General features: G+C 41.1%; 1 protein-coding gene across 1 annotated transcript in view; it reads left to right on the top strand.

Annotated features, from left to right (window-relative positions):
• The window catches only part of STXBP5L (syntaxin binding protein 5L), a 228,629-nt gene that overhangs the window by 203,191 nt on the left and 5,219 nt on the right, over positions 1 to 20,219 (top strand). The window contains 4 exon segments of the mRNA XM_080656813.1: positions 609 to 848; positions 7,104 to 7,464; positions 9,268 to 9,433; positions 12,560 to 12,671. Coding sequence (XP_080512939.1) covers positions 609 to 848; positions 7,104 to 7,464; positions 9,268 to 9,433; positions 12,560 to 12,671 — 879 coding nt within the window.

Consider the following 20,219-nt stretch of genomic DNA (forward strand, 5'->3'; position numbering starts at 1 on the left):
CTGAATTTGGATTCAAGGCAGGCAGCAGGGAATTAGTTCAGGAAGATAACATTTGCTGTTTGGCCTTGGTAAATAGTTCAATTTTTTACAACTGTAATTACTCCAGATATAGCAAAACCAAAAAGTGCATTAAGGAAATGTATTTGCCATAGAGCATTTGTGATCCTTCATGTTAGCAGCCACCATGTTGTCAGTAAGTGGAAATTGCCAAGAAATCGTTAGGAATACTTCCAACAATTGAGAGATAGACGGGAAGCATAATTAAAATGGTACCAGAAATTCTTGTAACTTTGACTATTTAGACTAAATTTTTTTTCCACATTAGAAAATTTCAACTAACATGTGAGGTGATGTAGAGAGAAAAGCATAGTGAACTGGAGAGTCAAGTTCTAGTCCCAGCCCTGCTTATGTTTTTGATTTGCGCTCTGCACTTTAGTCTCTTCCTCTTCAAAATAACCTGGCGAACTGGATAAGCTGCCTTCCAGATCAGCTAACAAAGAATAAAATTCTATGTCCCCTTCATAATTTTGGTTTTCATGTACTAAGTCTGACTTTACTTTTTCTGGAAATACACTAACATTTAATTTTTGTTCTTTAAATTTCCACAGACAGCCGAGAAAATTCCTATAATCGTTCTAGAAGCTCTAGCATTTCCAGTATTGACAAAGACTCTAAAGAAGCAATTACAGCACTGTACTTCATGGAGTCCTTCGCTCGGAAAAATGACTCCACCATCTCCCCTTGTTTGTTTGTTGGAACTAGTCTGGGGATGGTGTTAATTATGTCCCTGAGCCTCCCTTCAGCAGAGGAACAAAGACTCACAGAGCCAGTTGTGGTATTGCCAAGCGGTAAGAGTTTTTAGTTATTTCTTCTTTGCTACTTTTTAAAATTTAGATATAAGGTATTGTAATACATTCATTGTATTGATGTATTCTGTATAATAGGAACTATTGAGAATTTCATAAGTCATATACTATTCCAACATTTGTGGTATTGCAACTTACCTTTCCTTTAGGGCAAAATAGCACAACCACTTCTATGGTAGTAAACTGGAACAGCCAACCTAAACAGTACCTTGGAAAAGAAGTTCCTGAGAAGCACTGAACTGAAGAAAAACCTCAATGCAAAAGTTAAAAAGTTATTTTTAATGAGTTGAAGCATTTCTCCAAAGTTCCATGCCAGATCAGAGCCTATGAGTGTTTTTGTATCATTCTTGAAGAACTCAGAACAATTAAACTAGAATTATCTGACTTGAGGTGGCTCTGGCGGGGGGAGAGGCGGAGCATAGAAAAAACAGTGAAAATGAAAGGAGAAGAAAACATTTATTCAAACAAAATATAGATAACTTAATGTCTTGGAGAAGGGGAGAGAAGTTATTGCATCTATGAAGCAAAAATGGGGAGGGGAGAACAATTGGAGATGAAGAGAGAACTTTTTGTAAATAAAAAATATGATAAAAATTAAAATGCAATAGAAGTCTTGGAAGACAAAGAAATGGAAAGCTCTCAAATATAGGATAAATGGCAAAGATATGGATAATATAAGGTAAATGATTTAAAAATAGACTCAGAAAATAACAGCATAACATCTTTGATAAAATTCTCATCTTGTTTCACACAGTTTCTTTCCTTTTTATCCTATTGCCCAAAGCATATGTTGTATTCTGTACCTACTTGAATTATCTTTTTTTCATTCAAAGAAGAGATGAGTGAGATTCCTCCTGTTATTCTTTTTAATATTTTTTTAATTTGTTCTCTTTCCTATTTATGATAAAAGTTATCTGAAAAACATTTCTTAAGTAAAAAAGAATTTTATTAATATACTAGAGGCCCGGTGCACGAAATTTGTGCACTGGAGGGGGTGTCCCTCAATCCAGCCCACACCCTCTCCAATCTGGGACCCCTTGGGGGATGTCCGTCAGGGATTGGGCCTAAACTGGCAGTTCGATATCCCTCTCACAATCCGGGACTGCTGGCTCCTAACTGCTTGCCGACCTGCCTGCCTTATTGCCCCTAACCACTTCTGCCTGCCTGCCTGATTGCCCCCTAACTGCTCCCCTGCTGGCCTGATTGATGCCTAACTGCTCCCCTGCTGGCCTGATCGCCCCCAACTGCCCTCCCCTGCCGGCCCGATCACCCCCAACTCAATGACGCCTAACTGCTCCCCTGCTGGCCTGTTTGCCCACAACTGCCCTCCCCTGCCGGCCATCTTGTGACGACGTGGGGGCAGCCATCTTGTGACGACACGGGGATGGCCATCTTGTGATGATGTGAGGGCGCGAGGACCACCTAGGCTTTTATTGGTATAGATAGCATAAGGGGTTTTAATTTAAAAGAACACACATATATGGTATAGTAAGTTAGATAAAGTTGTGTTTTCTTAGTTAACTGGATGTGCTAAATTTGTATACATGAATTAATACTTTTTAGAGGCCTGGTGCACAAATTCGTGCACCAGTGGGGTCCCTTGGCCTGGCCTGCAGGATTGGGCTGAAACCAGCTCTCCGACATCCCCTGAGGGGTCCCGGATTGCGAGAGGGCACAGGCCAGGCCAAGGGACCCCACCAGTGCACGATCGGGGCCAGGGAGGGACGCAAGAGGTTGGCCAGCCAGGGAGGGACCGCGGGAGGGCTCCAGGGCATGTCCAGCCCATTTTGCTCAGTCCCAATCAGCCAGACCCCAGCAGCAAGCTAACCTACCAGTTGGAGTGTCTGCCTCCTGGTAGTCAGTGCACTTAATAGCAAGCAGTTGAGTGGCTTTAGCATATCATTAGCATATTATGCTTTGATTGAATGGCTGACTGGATGCCAGACACTTAGCATATTAGGCTTTCATTATATAGGACTAGAGGCCCGGTGCAGGAAATCTGTGCAAGAGAAAGCTTTCGCACCCCCAGATGCCTCAGACCTTGCAGCCCCAGCTTCATCCAGAAGGTCCTCCAGATGGTCGTTCCGCTGTTCGGCTGGTCGATTTTCATATTGCACTTTTATTATTATAGATTGTAAGTGGAATAGCTCTCTCTACTAGTGTTGCAAATTCACATAAATGCATGCATGTGGCTTAAACAACAGTTTATTTTCTCATACTTCTGAAGGCTAGAGGTCCAAGATTAAGGTGTTGGCAATTTTGGTTTCTTCTGAGGCCTCTCCTAGACGTGCAGGTGGCCATCCTGCTGTATGCATGTACCCCTGGGGGCTGCCTGTCCCAATCTCTTCTTAGAAAGACACTAGTCGTTGGATTAGGGCCCACTCTAACAGCCTCATTTTAACTTAATCACCTCTTTAAAGTCTATCTTGAAGTCACAGTCTGAGGTACTGGGATTTATGGTTTCAACATATGAATGGGCGGGGGTACAATTCAAACTATAACATGCATTGTATTTTAAAAGTTAATCTATTTGGATCATTTTTAAATTTGTTTCTTTCACACTCTAAATCCAATTATTAGCAAATTCTCTTGGCTTTACCTTTAATATATACTCAGATGCTGATTATTTCTCAACACCTCTACTGTTACTAACCTGGTTGGAGCAAGCCTCTATCCATTTCTCACCTGGATTATTGTACTGACTTTTTAACTGTTCTCCCTTCTTCCAACCTTGACTCCCTGTAGGATATGCCCAGCAGGAAGAGTGATCCCTGTAAATGGAAATTATGTTATATCACTCTATTCTCAAAATCCTGCCATCTCAAACTCAGTAAAAATCTAAGTTTTTACTGTGTCCCACAAGATCCTCCATGGCCTGGCTCCATATTATCTCTCTGATCTTATCTCCTATGTGTCTGCCCTTCACAGCTCTAAGAAGTCATGGATCTGTAAAATGTTGAGATTACAGATGTTAAGTTTACTTGCAGATAAACTTAGGTTGTCAGTTTCACTATTGCTGATAGAAAACATGAGATTCCTATATCAGAGATGAAGGATAATCACAGTAATCAGAATATAACATTCTGTGCTGGTTTCCTGAGCCCTAATTCCCAACAATATGGTGCCTTCTCTTCTGCTTTTGTCTGTTCAAGCTGCAGTAACACACCACCACAGACTAGGTGGCTTAAACAACAGAAATTTATTTTCCCACACTTGTGGCGACTGGAAGTCCCAAATCAATGCGCCAGAGGTGTTGGTATCTGGTGAGAGCTCTGTCCTCGAGTTGCAGACAGCTTCCTTCTCACTGTGTGCTCACATGGCCTTTCTCCTGTGTCCCCACAGAGACTCTTCTTGTAAGGACACAAATTCTATCAGAGGCCCACCCTTATGACCTCATTTAACCTTAATTATTTCCTTAGAGGCCCCATCTCCAAATACACCCACACTGGCAGTTAAGGCTTCAATATATGAATTTGGGGAGGGAAGAGGTACAAACATTTATTCAATAACACCTACCCTACTTAAAATTTAATCACATTCTTTCCCAATAGTTCCTATACATTTTCTGCTTTACTGTTTCCCCTTAGTGTGTGTGTGTGTGTGTGTATGTGTGTGTATGTGTGTGTGTGTGTGTGTGTATATATATGTATATATACTTAGTAATCATATATATTGTCTGTCTCTATCATAGAAAGTAAGTTCTATGAAGGAGGTGGGGTTGCCTTTTTTTTCACTACTAGAGGCCCGGTGCACGAAATTCTGCACTGCGGGGGGGGGGGGGGCGGTCCCTCAGTCCAGCCTGTGCCCTCTTGCAGTCCGGGAGCCCTTGGGGGATATCCGACTGACAGCTTAGGCCCGCTCCCCAGTCAGTCGGACATGCTTAGCACTGCTGTGGAGGTGGAAGAGGCTCCTGCCGCCACCGCTGCACTCGCCAGCCATGAGCCTGGCTTCTGGCTGAGCAGTGCTCCCCCTTTGGGAGCACCCTGACCACCAGGGGGCAGCTCCTGCATTGAGCGTCTTCCCCCTTGTGGTCAGTGCACATCATAGCGACTGGTCATTCCGCCATGGGGCTGAAACCGGCTCTCCAATATCCACTGAGGAGTCCCAGATTGCAAGAGGCGCAGGCCAGGCAGAGGGACCCCACTGGTGCACAATCTGGGCCAGGGAGGGATGCAGAAGGTTGGCCAGCCAGAGAGGGACTGCGGGAGGGCTCCAGAGCATGTCCGGCCTGTCTAGCTCAGTCCTGATCGGCCAGACGCCAGCAGCAAGCTAACCTACTGGTCGGAGCATCTGCCTCCTGGTGGTCAGTGCACATCATAGCGAGCTGTTGAGTGGCCTTAGCATATCATTAGCAAATTATACTTTGATTGGTTGAATGGATGACCAGACAACTGGACACTTAGTGTATAAGGTTTTTATTATATAGGATTATGTCCTTGTGCCTAAAACAGAGCTAGTAGTAAGCCTTCAGTAAATACTTGTTGATTGAATGAATGAAGGTTATAGTAGGGAGGGCAGGTTATTTAGAAAACTGGAGTCAGGTATACTTCTAGCCAGTGAGGCCTCCTTTAAGAGGGAATCCCTAATTAATTGTGTGGTCAGTTATTTACTGTAGACTGAATTGTTAAGATCTTATAGAATCCCTTAAATTTAAGCTTACTTTATACTGAGGTGTATTTCCAAAATAGTAGATTATAATTTTGACTTGCTTAAAGTTTTTGTTGTTGTTGTTTTAAGTTAGGAAAGATTAAAGATAGAGTGATAAAGATTAATACACAGAATATAAACAGACTTTTTGACCACAAATTAGGGGAAAAAAGCAGCTGTTTTGCAAGGGCAGCTTATTGAGAAATTGTCGTTTTGATGCTGACGGATTGTAAGTATCAGTTATAAATAAAATGGCTTTTAAAAATGTAGATTTTTTTTTTTTACCTTTTTAACCTACCTTAGGCTATCCCTAAATTAAGGATGCTAAGATATTTATACTTAGAAAAGTTTTCCCTTGGTGGGTAGTTAGGAGATGTGCTTTTATAGAAGGATCAATTCTAGATTAATTCTTATTATTCATTATGGCTTTGGAATTATTTTTTCTTCATGAGAGGTTGGGAGAGCTATTTTTTTTATACCTTGACCCTCGGACTGAAGGCCTAAGCCCCTACTCTCCTATCCTATTCAGTTACCTAGCAGGACATTCCAGTTTTAAAGGCCACACATTCTGGTTTTAAAGTGAGTTTAAAAACACAACTGAGATGTTAAAGCTCTAAACATGTTATTTGAATGTGATAAATTTTAAGTACTTCAAATTATAAAGTACTTTCTAAATGGAATGTATTTTTATATATCACCTTCCTTTTTCATGTCTCTGTACACTCCTGAAGCCTATCAGCTTGATTAATCTTGTTCCTTTCTCTATGGTGTTAAAGAACATAGAGGGGGAAAGGCTGCTAGGGCACTGCTTAAGGGAGAGTCTGGAAATGTCAAAAGGTCAATCTTCAAGTTACCTCCAAAGCTTTGTAGTATCCTGTCTTCTGGGACAGGTGAAAATCACCCACAGGTAGTAATCTGGCCTGGATATTCAACTTGGAGAATGCAGGTGAGTAAACCACTCTTCTGTATAAAGATGGATTAGCCTGCCCGAGAACCAAAGGTAATTTGCTTTATTCCATATAATCAACATTGTTAGCATGGACTCTAGATGGCAAAACTGCATTAAATGTATTCTGAGTGCTCAATTTCAGAAGGAAAACAACATTTCCTAGTGAATGAGCCTGTGAGAGAAGTGGAATCAGATGACATGATTATTTTTTCAGTTGAAATTATTTCAATAAATAAAAATTATACATTTCCTGAAATTTGCTTTTTAAAGAAAGGATTTTAAGGGGGACTATATGGTATAAAGAAAGAACACCAGATTAGGAATCAGGAAACCTGAGTTCTAGTCCAGACTCAGCAACTAACTTGACTTGGCCCAAGTCTAATCATCTTTCTGGGTCTCCACTTTCTTATTAGTCTACTGAGAGCATACAACAAGTTGATGTCTTAGGCTCCTGTCAGAACTAACATTCTATGCATGCAAGTTGTTGGAACTAATGGACTCACAAATCTGATTCATGTATATTATTGCAATATTATACTACAGATATAAATTATAATATAAAACATTTATTGCCCATAGATGAATAACAGCTGTTTTAGAAAGAATTTCACATGCCAATGACATAAAATTGTTTTTTACAGGTACATTCCTCTCATTGAAAGGAGCTGTGCTAACATTCTCCTGTATGGATCGAACTGGTGAATTAATGCAACCACCATATGAAGTTTGGAGGGACCCAAACAACATAGATGAAAATGAAAAATCTTGGAGAAGGAAATTGGTCATGAACTGCCCCTCTCTGTCACAAGAAAAAGGAGATCATCAGTATACAATAATCTGCTCAGAAAAACAAGCCAAAGTTTTCTCACTGCCTTCTCAGACTTGCCATTATGTTCATAACATCACTGAGACATCTTTTATACTGCAAGCAGACGTGGTGGTCATGTGTAACAGTGCCTGCTTGGCATGCTTTTGTGCCAATGGGCATATCATGATAATGAGGTACTTGCCTTCTTTATAAATTATCTGTAATCACAACAGTGCCAAAAGGTACAGTTCTGAGAAGTATACGTGTAATCTGCAAGATGTTATAAAGAAGCAACCTGAAATCCTTGTTTCATTGTGTTTTTTGAATGTCTTTTTGTTCTACAATTTGAGAAGAGTTTAGCTTTTTTATTTTTTGTTTTGGTTGGGTGTTTTGTTTTGTTTTACTAAAAATGCTTTGCATTGTGAATAAAAATGTATTTTAATTGACATTAAAGAATCTAAGGAAAGAGTCATTTTCCAGTCACTCACACATTCATTCAGCAAATATTTATTGAGCCTATGTTATCTCCCAGAAGCTATACTAGGCACTAGAAATATAAAGAAACTGTAAGGAAAATAAGTGAACTGTTACTTTTACTATGTTTCATAGTCCACATAAGAATTTTACATACAGAATTTAATTTGATCCTTTTAGCTTCTCTAAGACATAGAAAATAAAGTATTATTTGCATCCACTATTTTACACATGTTAATGAATTAACCTCTTCCCCACCACCACCCATTAATTTGACTGAATCTATCAAGGATTCTATTTAACTGGGTGTGTTTTGGACTCATATCCAAATGAGTTTAGTTACTTGAAATGCCATAACATATACTTTTTAATGATTTTTTTCATACTAAGTCTTTGAAATCCAATATATAGTTTACACTTACAGAACATCTCAATACAGACGAGCCACATATCAGCTGCTCAATAGGCACATGTGGCTAGTGGCTACCACCTTAGATAGCACACTGCTAGGACCTCATGAAAAGCTTATTCCAATAGCACATATTTCAGGTCTCATTTTATATGGTAAGGTTCTAGGGTTTACATTGTAATTGCAAACTATTTTTAGATGGTAAATTAATACTTTTTTTTCAAAGTGCTGGTTTTATAATCTGGAATAATTTAAAATCCTTGTGCATATGGGAATTAGTAGGATGATTTCAAAGCTTGAGATATAATTACAAGTTTATTTTTCTCCACTTGGCATTTGAGGTGTGATTTACAAGCAATGAGATGTTTCCTTCAGTAGTTTGTAAAACTGGCTCGAATGACAGTATCGAAGGGACATTGTTTAAAAAAATGAATTTAAGGGAAAACATTGGCTATAACATTAGGATAAGCATATAGCCTTTCGGTAAGACACTAGGAGATGAGTGGTATTCATTTGGATGTACAAATTCTCATCTATTATGTATTATTCTCATTCCCTTACAGCTCTGGCCATGCTTATATTTATTAATCATGCCTTCAGTGTAGTCACAGGTAATTTCCATTTCCTGTGTACTGAGGGAGTAAAGAAATGGAGTGCAAAGCCACTCCATTCCCAGGCACAGTGAACTGGACCCACTCCATGTCGCCATCAGTTCATAACTTCCTCAAACTCAGGAGTTTTGTCTTAAAAGACCAAGTATGCAGTCAGGCACTTTCTAGCGGTAGTGTTTCAGTTATAACCAAAGACTATAACCACACTGTAGAAACCTGTGAAATGCTGCAAAAAGTATCCTGAAATTGCTGGCCACTTCACTTAATCCAATCTTCAAAGACATTTGCTAAATACTAGATGGATTAAGAAAGAATTGTGCCCATGATTTTTTATGTATACAGTTTTATGTCAAAGTCATTTTATTACACTGAGACTTCAAGAGATTAAAAAGAAACAACCACAAAATAGAGGTATAAAAATTGTTTTTCTGTACAGCTTTTAAGAAATTAAAAGCTTCTAACAATTTGAATATAAAATGTGGATTTGCTTTTTTTCCATGCAGCCTGCCTAGTCTTCGCCCAATGTTGGATGTTAATTATTTGCCACTGACAGACATGAGGATAGCACGGACATTTTGTTTTTCTAATGAAGGGCAGGCATTATACCTGGTCTCTCCTACTGAAATTCAGCGGTTAACGTACAGCCAAGAAATGTGTGATAATCTACAGGTAGGTCAGGCACAAGAAAATCATTGGAATGGTTGTAAAAAGAGAGAGAATGAGAGAGATGTCGAAAAACTAAAATACTGCCCAGGCCGGTATGGCTCAGCTGGTTGGAGCGTCTTCCTGTACACCAAAAGGTGGTGGGTCCGATTCCCTTAGGGCACATACCCAGGTTGTAGGTTTGATGCCCAGAGTGCAGAGTGCATGTGTGTGTGAGGGGAAAGGGTGGGGGGAAAGTGGCGCATAACCAGTTGATGTTTCTCTCTTTCTTTCTTTCTCTCTCCCGCCCTCCCTTTTTCTCTTTTAAAAAATATTTTTTTAAAAAAAAAACATTGTTTTAAAAATAAAAGCTAAAACATTATTGGGCCAGACAATAAATATGCCTTTCCTAGAACATGTCTTGAATATTATGTTCATCACTGTGACCCTTCCAAGTGTGTTTCTAGGTATACACAGAAAAAGTAAGTATGAGGGAAAAATGTTAAGATTATGCATATTAATGGTTAATTTTTAAATTTTGGGTTTTGTTTTGTTTTGTTTTTACCTGTGGAGAATACTCTGAAAGATGATAAACTCTTCCTCCAGGGTGGAGGATATGTCTGTACACACAAAGACTAAGCATACAATTCAGGGAGTTCATGGACTTTTTTAAAGGAAAACTTAATTTGGTTAAGAGCCATACAAAAGAAACACATACTTATTCTGTGGGTTAGAATTGAGCATTTGTCCTTGATCATGGCAGCAAGCATAGCCTAGAAACAGAATAAATATAAAAGCCTATGTAACCTTGGGTAAGTACAAGTGGTCACAAAAATTTAAAAATATCTTAGAAATTTTATTGATTCAATCCCCTCATTTTACAAATAAGAAAACTAAAAGCCATTCATTATAACACAGAGTTTATGAGTATAAGATCTGAACTATTTAAGTGTATTTTGCCCACTTGCAAGACTGTGGGTATTTTACTTAGCCTACCTGTATGCGCTACCTTAGAGCATTGTGTGATAATTAAGGAAGAATTCATATAAAGCACTGAGCACAGTGCCTGAAATATAGAAAGTTTTTAAAATAAAAAATAATGTTATTATCATTATTCAACAAATACTGAGTTGATCCTGTATGCCTGGTACTTGGCTAGGCTCTAGGAATCCTATATAATAAAGATGTAATATGCAAATGGTCATTACGCCGTGAAGCGTAACGACCAACCCAGTAACGACCGGATCACAGATCAGCTATGAGGGTGGGGCAGCGAGCTACGAGCAGGCAGCAGAAAGCTACAGGTGGGCAGGGCAGCAAGCTATGAGGGGGGAGGGGGGGCGCAAAGGGAGCTACAGGAGGGCAGGGCAGCAGGTGGAGAGCTACAGGAGAGCGGCAGTGAGCTACTGGCTACAAGCAGGCGGCAGAAAGCTACAGGAGGGGGCAGGGCAGCAAGCTATGAAGGGGGTGGGGGGGCGCAAAGGGAGCTACAGGTGGGCAGGGCAGTAAGCTATGAGGGGGGGCGAGGGGGAGGGAGGTGGGGGGAGCTACTGGAGGGCGGCAGCGAGCTACTGGCGAGCTACTGGTGCACGGATTTGTGTGCAGGGCTACTAGTATAATAATAAACAAGATGTAAGTCCTATCTGCTAGAGTGGAGGGAGACAACCACAATACTCTGCGGAAATGCTGTCTATAGATGGCTGAGCCGGTACTGGAGAGACATGTAGAGGGGCACCTGGGCTGATGAAAAGAGGAAGTGGGCAGTTAAAAAGCATGTGAAGGGTGAGTAGGAGTTCCCCATGGGAATGGCTGGCTGGGGGTGGAAAGGTGATGATATTCTTGCCAGAGTAGTGCCATGCAAAAGCCCAGAGGCTTAGGAAACTGCCAACAAAGTTCAGAGTTGGGAAGTGAAAAGAGTGAGGATGGTGCTGGAGAATTAGTCAAGCATAGAGCTTGGATCACCTTTAAGCTCCTTTTATCCCAAGGACATTTCCCCCAAGGGCAACAGGAAGTCATTTAAAAGATTTAGCGAAGTGTTTATTGAAACTAGTATTCTGGTGGCAGTATAACAATTGGTTTTGAGTAATTAAGACTGAAGGTGGGGAGAGCAATTAGGAGACTTTTTAAAAATAATTAAGGCTAAAAGTAACAGTGGCTTGAAATGAGGCAGCCAGCAGTGAGGATGGAGAAAGTTAGCAGATTCAATAGCTAAGAAGTGTAATCAGTTGGATTGGAGGATTATTAGCGGTAGGAGTGAGGGACAGGAAGGAATTAATAACTCTTCCTGGGTTTCTAGCTTGGGAAACTAAATAGATGGTATACTGCCATTCCAAAGAGAAAGGATTAAGGAGGAGAGCACAGGTCTGCTGAGTGGAGGTGAGGGGAGATGAAGATGAAGTCATATAGCAAGCTCCTAGACAAACTGGCATTAGGTCACAGATAAGACTTGTGGTTGAAGTCCCTTCCCTCATATTGATAGTTCTCAAATTTTGATCAGCTTTAGAAAACCTGGAGAACAAGTATAAAGTAGAGATAACCAGAGCACATTTTTGTAGATTCTGATTGTGTTGGAGTAAAGCCTGAGCATCCGTATTTCCAAGATTTTTCTCCAGTCACTAAAGCACACCAAATTGAGAACAACTCACCTGTGCCTCACCATGCAGTAGCTGCCTATCTGACTCATTTAAATTATCTTGAGCCATTTCATAATCTTGTACTTGATATAAAAACAAATCCAACCTTTCTCCACACACCACCACAGGCTTCCCATTTCATAAGGAACTCATGCTTGTTTAGGAGAGGGACTAGGTCAGGCAGAAGCTACAGTAATTGAAAAAGATCAGAAGTCTAGATTAATAGTCATTGACCAAATGAAAATTAACCCTAAAGTGAATATACTATCTTCCCATGCTTTCTAATTGTAAAGGAAATAAGAGCGCAGAAATATGAAAATTTTAGGATGGCAATTCCTAGAGAAGAAAAGGAAAAGGAGAGGGAATGACAGAGACAGGACTGGGAACAAAGCAAAATCATAGAAAAATATGGAAAGCAAACTGTCTTTTCATGATGTGCTCTAACAACCACAGTGTTATCTTTTGATCTATTAATTTATTTGTAGTTACTCCAATGTTTTTTTCTTTGAATTGGATACAGGACATGCTGGGAGATTTGTTTACCCCCATAGAGACACCAGAAGCTCAAAACAGAGGTTTCCTAAAGGGACTGTTTGGTGGAAGTGGACAAACCTTTGACAGAGAAGAGCTCTGTGAGTAAACTCCTGATCCCAAAATTGTGTTACAAAATAGAAGATGTGTGTGTGTGTGTGTGTGTGTGTGTGTGTGTGTGTGTGTCTTAACATAATATATGACTTCAAATTCTAGAGTGGATTATTTTGCTTCTATACCATGAAAATTATTTCTGTTTATTAAATCTAAATAAAGTTGATCACTTTATATTAGGAAATAGTTTAACAAAAATAGTACATAAAATTCATGCAAATAAGGAGTAAGCTAATAGATGTGTCATTTGCAAGTAGATCATGTTTGCAAGGCAGAGTGAAGACATTCAGTTACTAACACATGTAAAAAAAACCATTTTTGAACCTGCCTGCCTTTAACCACTGCTGGGAAACAGATTTTTTTCTTCAGAACACATGGTTTATCAATACTACAGAGCAAATTACTTTAATATCTACCACTGAGACTCTGATGACAAGTAATAAAAAAGCAGTAGAAAGATACTAGGCAACATTTTTAGAAAGAAGTCAAGAATGTATTTTCATTGTATATTGTTAATGGGAATGTAAATTTATGCAGCCACTATGGAAAATGGTACAGATATTCCTTTAAAAATTAAAAAAATAGAGCTGCCATATGACCCAGCAATCCCACTCTGGGTATTTATCCAAAGAAAACAAAAACACTAATTAAAAAACACATGTGTACCCCTATGTTCATTGCAGTGTTATTTACAGTATCCAGATATGGAAGCAACCTAGGTGTTCATTGATAGATGACTAGGTAAAGAAGATATGTTTTATATATATAATATATATATAAAACATATATATATTACTCAACCATAAAAAAGAATGAAATATTGCCATCCTATCTAATAAAAGAGTAATATGCAAATTGACCATCACTTCAAGACACAAGATGGCTGCCCCCATGTGGACACAAGATGGCCACCACAAGATGGCCTGCAGGGGAGGGCAGTTGTGGGCAGTTAGGGGTGACCAGGCCAGCAGAGGAGGGCAGTTGGGGGTGACCAGGTGGGCAGAGGAGGGCAGTTGGGGAGAACAGGCTGGCAGGGGAGGGCAGTTTGGGGGGGACCAGGCCTGAAGGGGAGGGCAGTTGCGGGGGGGACCAGGCCTGCAGGGGAGGGAAGTTGGGGGGGACCAGGCCTGGAGTGGAGGACAGTTGGGGGGGACCCAGGCCTGCAGGGGAGGGCAGTTAGGGGTGACCAGGCCAGCAGAGGAGGGCAGTTGGGGGGACCAGGCCAGCAGGGGAGGGCTGTTGGGGGCGACCAAGGCCTGCAGGGTAGGGCATTTGGGGGGGATCAGGCCTGCAGGGGAGGGCAGTTAGGGGTGACCAGGCCGGCAGAGGAGGGCAGTTGGGGGAGCCCAGGCTGGCAGGGGAGGGCAGATAGGGGCAATCGGGCTGGCCAGGGAGCAGTTAGGCGTCAATCAGGCTGGCAGGGAAGTGGTTAGGGCAGGGGTGGGCAAACTTTTTGACTCGAGGGCCACAATGGGTTCTTAAACTGGACCAGAGGGCTGGAACAAAAGCATGGATGGAGTGTTTGTGTGAACTAATATAAATTCAAAGTAAACATCATTACATAAAAGGGTACGGTCTTTTTTTTTTAATTTCAATAGTTTTATGCATTTCAAACATTTTAACAAGAAGAATGTAAACACTAATTATTATAATTTGAAACTTCAAAAAATAAAGGAATCATAGCACAATAACATACCTTATATTGAAGATGGCAAAGGCAAAATAAAATTGCCTAACAAAGGAAAGGTACAAAAGCCTTTCAAATTAAACTTAAATATAATAAAATAATTTAAAACTAAAACAAATTGAAAAGAACAAAATGTGTAAACAGTAAATTAAACATTTTCTTTAGTGCAACTTCCAATATGCGCCTGGGACGTAGATGTAGATGGCAATGTAGACTGGGTTGAAAGGTTTTTGGTCTTTAAAACATCAACTTCAGTGGGAACAGTGTTGTTGGTCTCCTTTTTTAGCTAATGCACCAAAGTCTGGAGTTAGTTTTGTTGTGGCTATTCTCAGGATATATCTGAGGTGTTCGTCAGTTAAGCTGGATCTGTGAGGGGCTTTGTTGATGTTCATGACGCTAAATGTCTGCTCACAAACATAGGTTGACCCAAACAACACCAGTATCTTCTGTGCCATCCTCCGGATGTTTGGAAAAGTGGCTTCATTAAGTGAAGCATAAAAGTCTCTTAGTTCAAGAGAGTTGACTTTCTCCTTTAGGACAAAGTTGGACTGAAGATCGATGAGTTCCAGTTGCACCTCTTCTGGTGCTGTTTCAGGATTTTGTGACAAAGGACAGGCCACCAGTTGAAGTGACTGGTCAGTTTTTTCAACATCAGAAAACCGACGACAGAATTCTGCATGCAGGTCATCCAGTGATTTGCTGTATTTCTTCACGTTTTGGATGGTCTCCTTCTGTGTGGCTAGTGTGGCAAAATGAGTAAAGACTTTGTCTGAAATTTGTCTGGAAAAGAAAATCAGCTTCGATTTAAAGGCTTTCACATTAGTGTACATGTCATGTACATACTGATCTTTTCCCTGTAGCTTCACATTTAGCTCATTCAAATGTGAAAATATATCTACAGCAAATGCAAAGTCACACAGCCAATTCTTGTCACTCAGCTCAGTAAATTTGTCAGACTTGCCCTTTAATTTCAAAAATGCACCATCTCTTCTTTGAGCTCCCACACTCATTGGAAAACTTTGCCCAAACTCAACCAGCGGACACGAGAGTGGTAAAGTAAGTCGTGGTGATCCGCATCAGTTTCTTCCAGAAACTTAATAAACTGACGGTGCTGAAGTCCCTTTGCTCGAATGAAATTAACAAGCTTTACGACTGGATTAACATGATTAAGTTGTAATATAGACTTGCACAATGATTCCTGGTGAATAATACAGTGAAGAAAAATAACATCTTGGTTAGGGTTCTCCTCTTTCACTTTATCCTGAATTCTTTTTAGCAGTCCAACATTTTTTCCAGTTAAATTTGGAGATCCATCTGTTGTGACATTAGCAAGTTTACTCCATGGTAGCTTCATTTTCTCGATGACAGTAGACACCCGGTCATACAAGTCCTCTCCCCGTGTTTTTCATTTCAGTGGCTCCATGGCTAAAAACTCCTCCGTAATTTCAAAATTGTCACTAATCCCTCGGATAAAAATTAAGAGCTGAGCAGTGTCCTTTACGTCATTACTTTCATCCAATGCTAGTGAATAAAACTTAAAGAACTCTGCCTTACTATTTAACTTGCTGGCCAAGTCTTCATCAATCAGTTCCACTCGACGAGTCACTGTCCTGCGCGATAAGCTGAGTTTTTCAAACTTGCCTTTGCTCTCTGGACACAAGAGACCTGCTGTCTCTATCATACATTCTTTCAAAAACTCGCCTTCAGAGAGAGGTTTGCTAGCTTTTGCTAATTTGAATGATAGCATAAAACTTGCTTTGGTAGTTGTCTCTTGAATTGCAGTTTGTCTGTGAAAGACATTTTGCTGAGCCTGTAATTTAGCCATCAACCTCTGTGCAGTAGCCTCCTGTTCTTGAGGTGACTGCTTGCTAGCATAGTTGCCATGCTTTGTGGCAAAGTGACGGCCGAGATTGTACTCTTTGAAGATTGCAAGTGTTTCCTGGCATATCAGACATACCGGCATTGATCGGACTTTGGTGAAAAAATATTTTGTTGTCCACTCCCTCTTAAACACTCGGCATTCACTGTCCACTTTCCTTTTCTTTGGTCCACTCATGTTTAATATTGGGCTAAAACCAACAGTACCGTTCTCTTATTAAATTCTTTACCAAAATAAGACAGTAAAGTATAAAAACAAGTGATTAAATTTGCTCTACTATAACATTTTTGCTCTTCTAAAAAAATATATATATAACAAAATCATCTGAAAAAGTTCAGACATGGGACAGAGGCACACCCTGACCATAGAGAACAACCCCTTTCCTCCATAGGAAACCTGTGTATCTTTCACACAGGCCCTTTGTTTATGGTAACACACATAGCTGCACATTGCTGTGTCTTCCAGACACACTTGTATGGGAGGTGCTAGGGCAGTGCAAAACATGGGTAACCAGTAGTTACCACTAGCACTTCCGTTACTGGCAAAAAACAGCCACAGTGCACATAGTGTGAAAGAGCCCATTATCAATGTCAGATTGCATCCACTGGACTCTATAAAAACAACCAAGTGCCACTTTTAAATGCCCATTGCAATAGTTTTTCTTATTAAAAGCTGGAAATGGCAGGATATTTATATATATACACCCCTACTGTGACAGCCTGGCAGAGCATTACAAAGGAGAAAACCCAGCATCTGGTGATGTCCATAAGTACAAGACTTCAGGCTGTCATTACCAGGAAAGGGTTTCATCCAAGTATTAGATATGAACATTTGATTTTCAGTTTTTCATTTGTCCAATTACTTCTGAAACCCTGAAATTAAGCGATTTTGTAATAAAATCTTTAGTTCATCACATTTCTATACAATCTTTTTGTTCAACCCACTGAATTAGGGTTTGTTCACACTAGCCATGCTGCCGTTGCAGTGTGGTGCAGTACTGCAATGCAGCGCAGCTAGGGTTAATGCAGGGTACACAGGTTTCCATCATGTTTGCGTTGATGCTAATGTGCAGTGGTGCATGTTAACACAAATGCCCTGTAGCACGCATTTTTACAGGCGCAAGGGGGAGAAGCAAACGCAGCGCAAAATGCATTTGTTTTTCTGCTAACGCATGCGGTTAGTGGCCATGGTAGCGTTACTGATACCGCATCCGTATCAGCAAAAAAATGCAGCCGCAGCATGGCTAGTGTGACATGTCCTCTGTGTGTCTTTTTCCCTGCTGCGCGCGTCTGCAGTGGGAAAAAAAACTGCAGTGGATAAAAGCCCTAAAAGCTGAAAGTGTTTATTGTTTTATTAACAAGTCATTGTGATGTACAGAATGTGGGAACAGGAAAAAATTGTGTTTTATTAGAGCTCTTAATCTTACCTCAGAAAGGCTCTGATACTGTGCTCTCCAGGGGCATGTCTCCCTACATCATCACGATAACGTGTCTACGCATTCCCAGGGTGATGTCGGGAGACGCGTCTGCGGGCATTACAAGGAGCCTCTGGAAGATTGAGAGGTTGTTCCTTCTTCTGAATGGGCGGATATAAATCTGCCCACTCAGAAGAAGGAGCTGCAGCCGTGTTTCCCGACGTTGCCATGTTAACACTGCTGCTGGTGAAGGAGCGGAGGGGAGAGCAAGAGAACCCTTCGCTCTTTTGGCTCCGCGGGCCGGATAGAACAGCTGAACGGGCCGGATCCAGCCCGCGGGCCGTAGTTTGCCCACGGCTGGGTTAGGGGGTGATCAGGCTGGCAGGCAGAAGTGCTTAGGGAAATCAGGCAGAGGCAGGCGAACAGCTGGGAGCCAGCAGTCCTGGATTGTGAGAGGGATGTCCGACTGCCCATTTAGGCCCAATCCCACCGGGGGTCCCAGATTGGAGAGGATGCAGGCTGGGCTGAGGGACACCACCCCTGTGCATGAATTTCATGCGCCAGGCCTGTAGTTTATAATGATATGGATGGACCTAGAGGGTATTATGCTAAATGAAATAAGTCAGACAGAGAAAGACAATACTGTGATTTCACTTATATGTGGAATCTATAAAGCAAAAAAAATTAACAAACAAAATAAGAACAGACCCATGGATATAGAGAACAAGTTAATGGTTTCCAAAAGGGAGGAAGATTACAAAAAGGGTGGGGGAATAAGGTTTTCTAGAATATCTTATCATCATTTGATCTTGCAGGTAAAAAAATCTTTTAAACTTTTACCTATGCAAAACATCTAGGTGCTTCCATACAATTCAATATTTATTCTTCAGCCATAAAAAGGCATGAAATTTGATATATGCCACAACATAGATGAACCTTGAAAACATCATGCTAAGTTAAAGAAGGAGGACAAAAAAGGTCACTTATTATATGATTTATTCCATTTATATAAAACAGGGGTCCTCAAACTTTTTAAACAGGGGGGCCAGTTCACTGTCCCTCAGACCACTGGAGGGCCGGACTATAGTTTAAAAAAAAAAACTATGAACAAATTCCTATGCGCACTGCGGGCCCGGGACGAGTTGGCTGCTAAGCAGGACAGGCAGCAGCACCCGGCAGGCCGGATAAATGTCCTCGGCGGGCCGCATGTGGCCCACGGGCCGCAGTTTGAGGACCCCTGAAATGTCCAGAATGAGAAATTCATAGAGACAGAAAGTAGATTAGTAGTTGCCAAGCACTGGGGCAAGAAGTGACTGTTTAATGGCTATGGCGTTTCTTTTGGGGTAATGAAAATGTTCTAAAATTAGATAGTGGTGACAGTTGCACAACTCTGAATACACTAAAAACCACTGACTTATACACTTAAAAGGAAAAATTTTATGGTATGTGAATTATATCCCAATAAGGCTCTTATAGATCTAGGTTCCATTCCTAATGTTGCCTCTTTGGCAATGCTCACTAAATTTTTACCAAGACAGTTGTTTTTCAATTTTTAAAAATTGCTTCATAAAATTAAATGAAACCAAGCTTTGTAAATGATAGGTAAATGATTTAGTCTTTTATGAAGTAACCAAATTTCATCATATTTATATTAATGCCCATCATGCATATACTCCATTCTCTAGTATTTACACACACACACACACACACAGAGAGAGAGAGAGAGAGAGAGAGAGAGAGAGAGAGAGAGAGATTTAAAAACAACAACTGAGACCTATAAAGGCTGATAGCAAGATAAACAGAGAGCACTGGAATGAAGACTTGGGTCCAAATTTAAACAAAAGAACAGACCTGTTATTGGAACAGACACTAATGTGAGTTCACATATGCTGTGAACACCCCAATTCAGCAATATCAAGGATGCAATTATCGTGCTACCTGTCAGGATCAGAGTAGGCAAACCCTGCTCACCTCCTCCCATGATCACCTCGAAATTACAAATAGATTATAGAACCACCTGAAGACTAGCTGAACAGAATTCCTAGAACTAAGAATATAAAGAAGACACCCCATGGAGACTAGTAGGAGTGGCCAAGGCTCAGAAGGGCAGGTCCCACACCCCCAGTGCGGTGACTAGAATCTAAAGGGAATTCTCAGTCATGGAGGTCCCCTGAGGAGCCGGAGGTCTGTTCTCACACCGGGCTCCCCAGCACAGGGCTCCAGTAGCAGGAAGAAGAGTCCCCGTAACATCTGGCTGTGAAGAGCTGTGGGGATCACATCAGGGAAGGACAGGGAACTACTGGAGACTGCGGAGAACCTCAAGTTGCTTGTTACACAGACTCACTCACTCAAAAACTCATAAACTCTAATTTCCAGCACAGGAGCAGCACCTTGAAAAGCTCCAGGGGCAGCAGGGAGGAGCTAAATTGATAACTTCAGGGCAAGGCTGGGGGCAGGGCCAGAGCAGCTCTCCAGGGACAGAGCCTGGCAGGGGCCTTTGTTCCTTTGCGGAGCTCCCCTCCCAGCCCGCCACCAGTGCAGGAGGGCACCAAATC

This window comes from Plecotus auritus (assembly GCF_963455305.1).
Source record: "Plecotus auritus genome assembly, chromosome: 2".
NCBI classification, from domain to species: Eukaryota; Metazoa; Chordata; class Mammalia; order Chiroptera; family Vespertilionidae; genus Plecotus; species Plecotus auritus.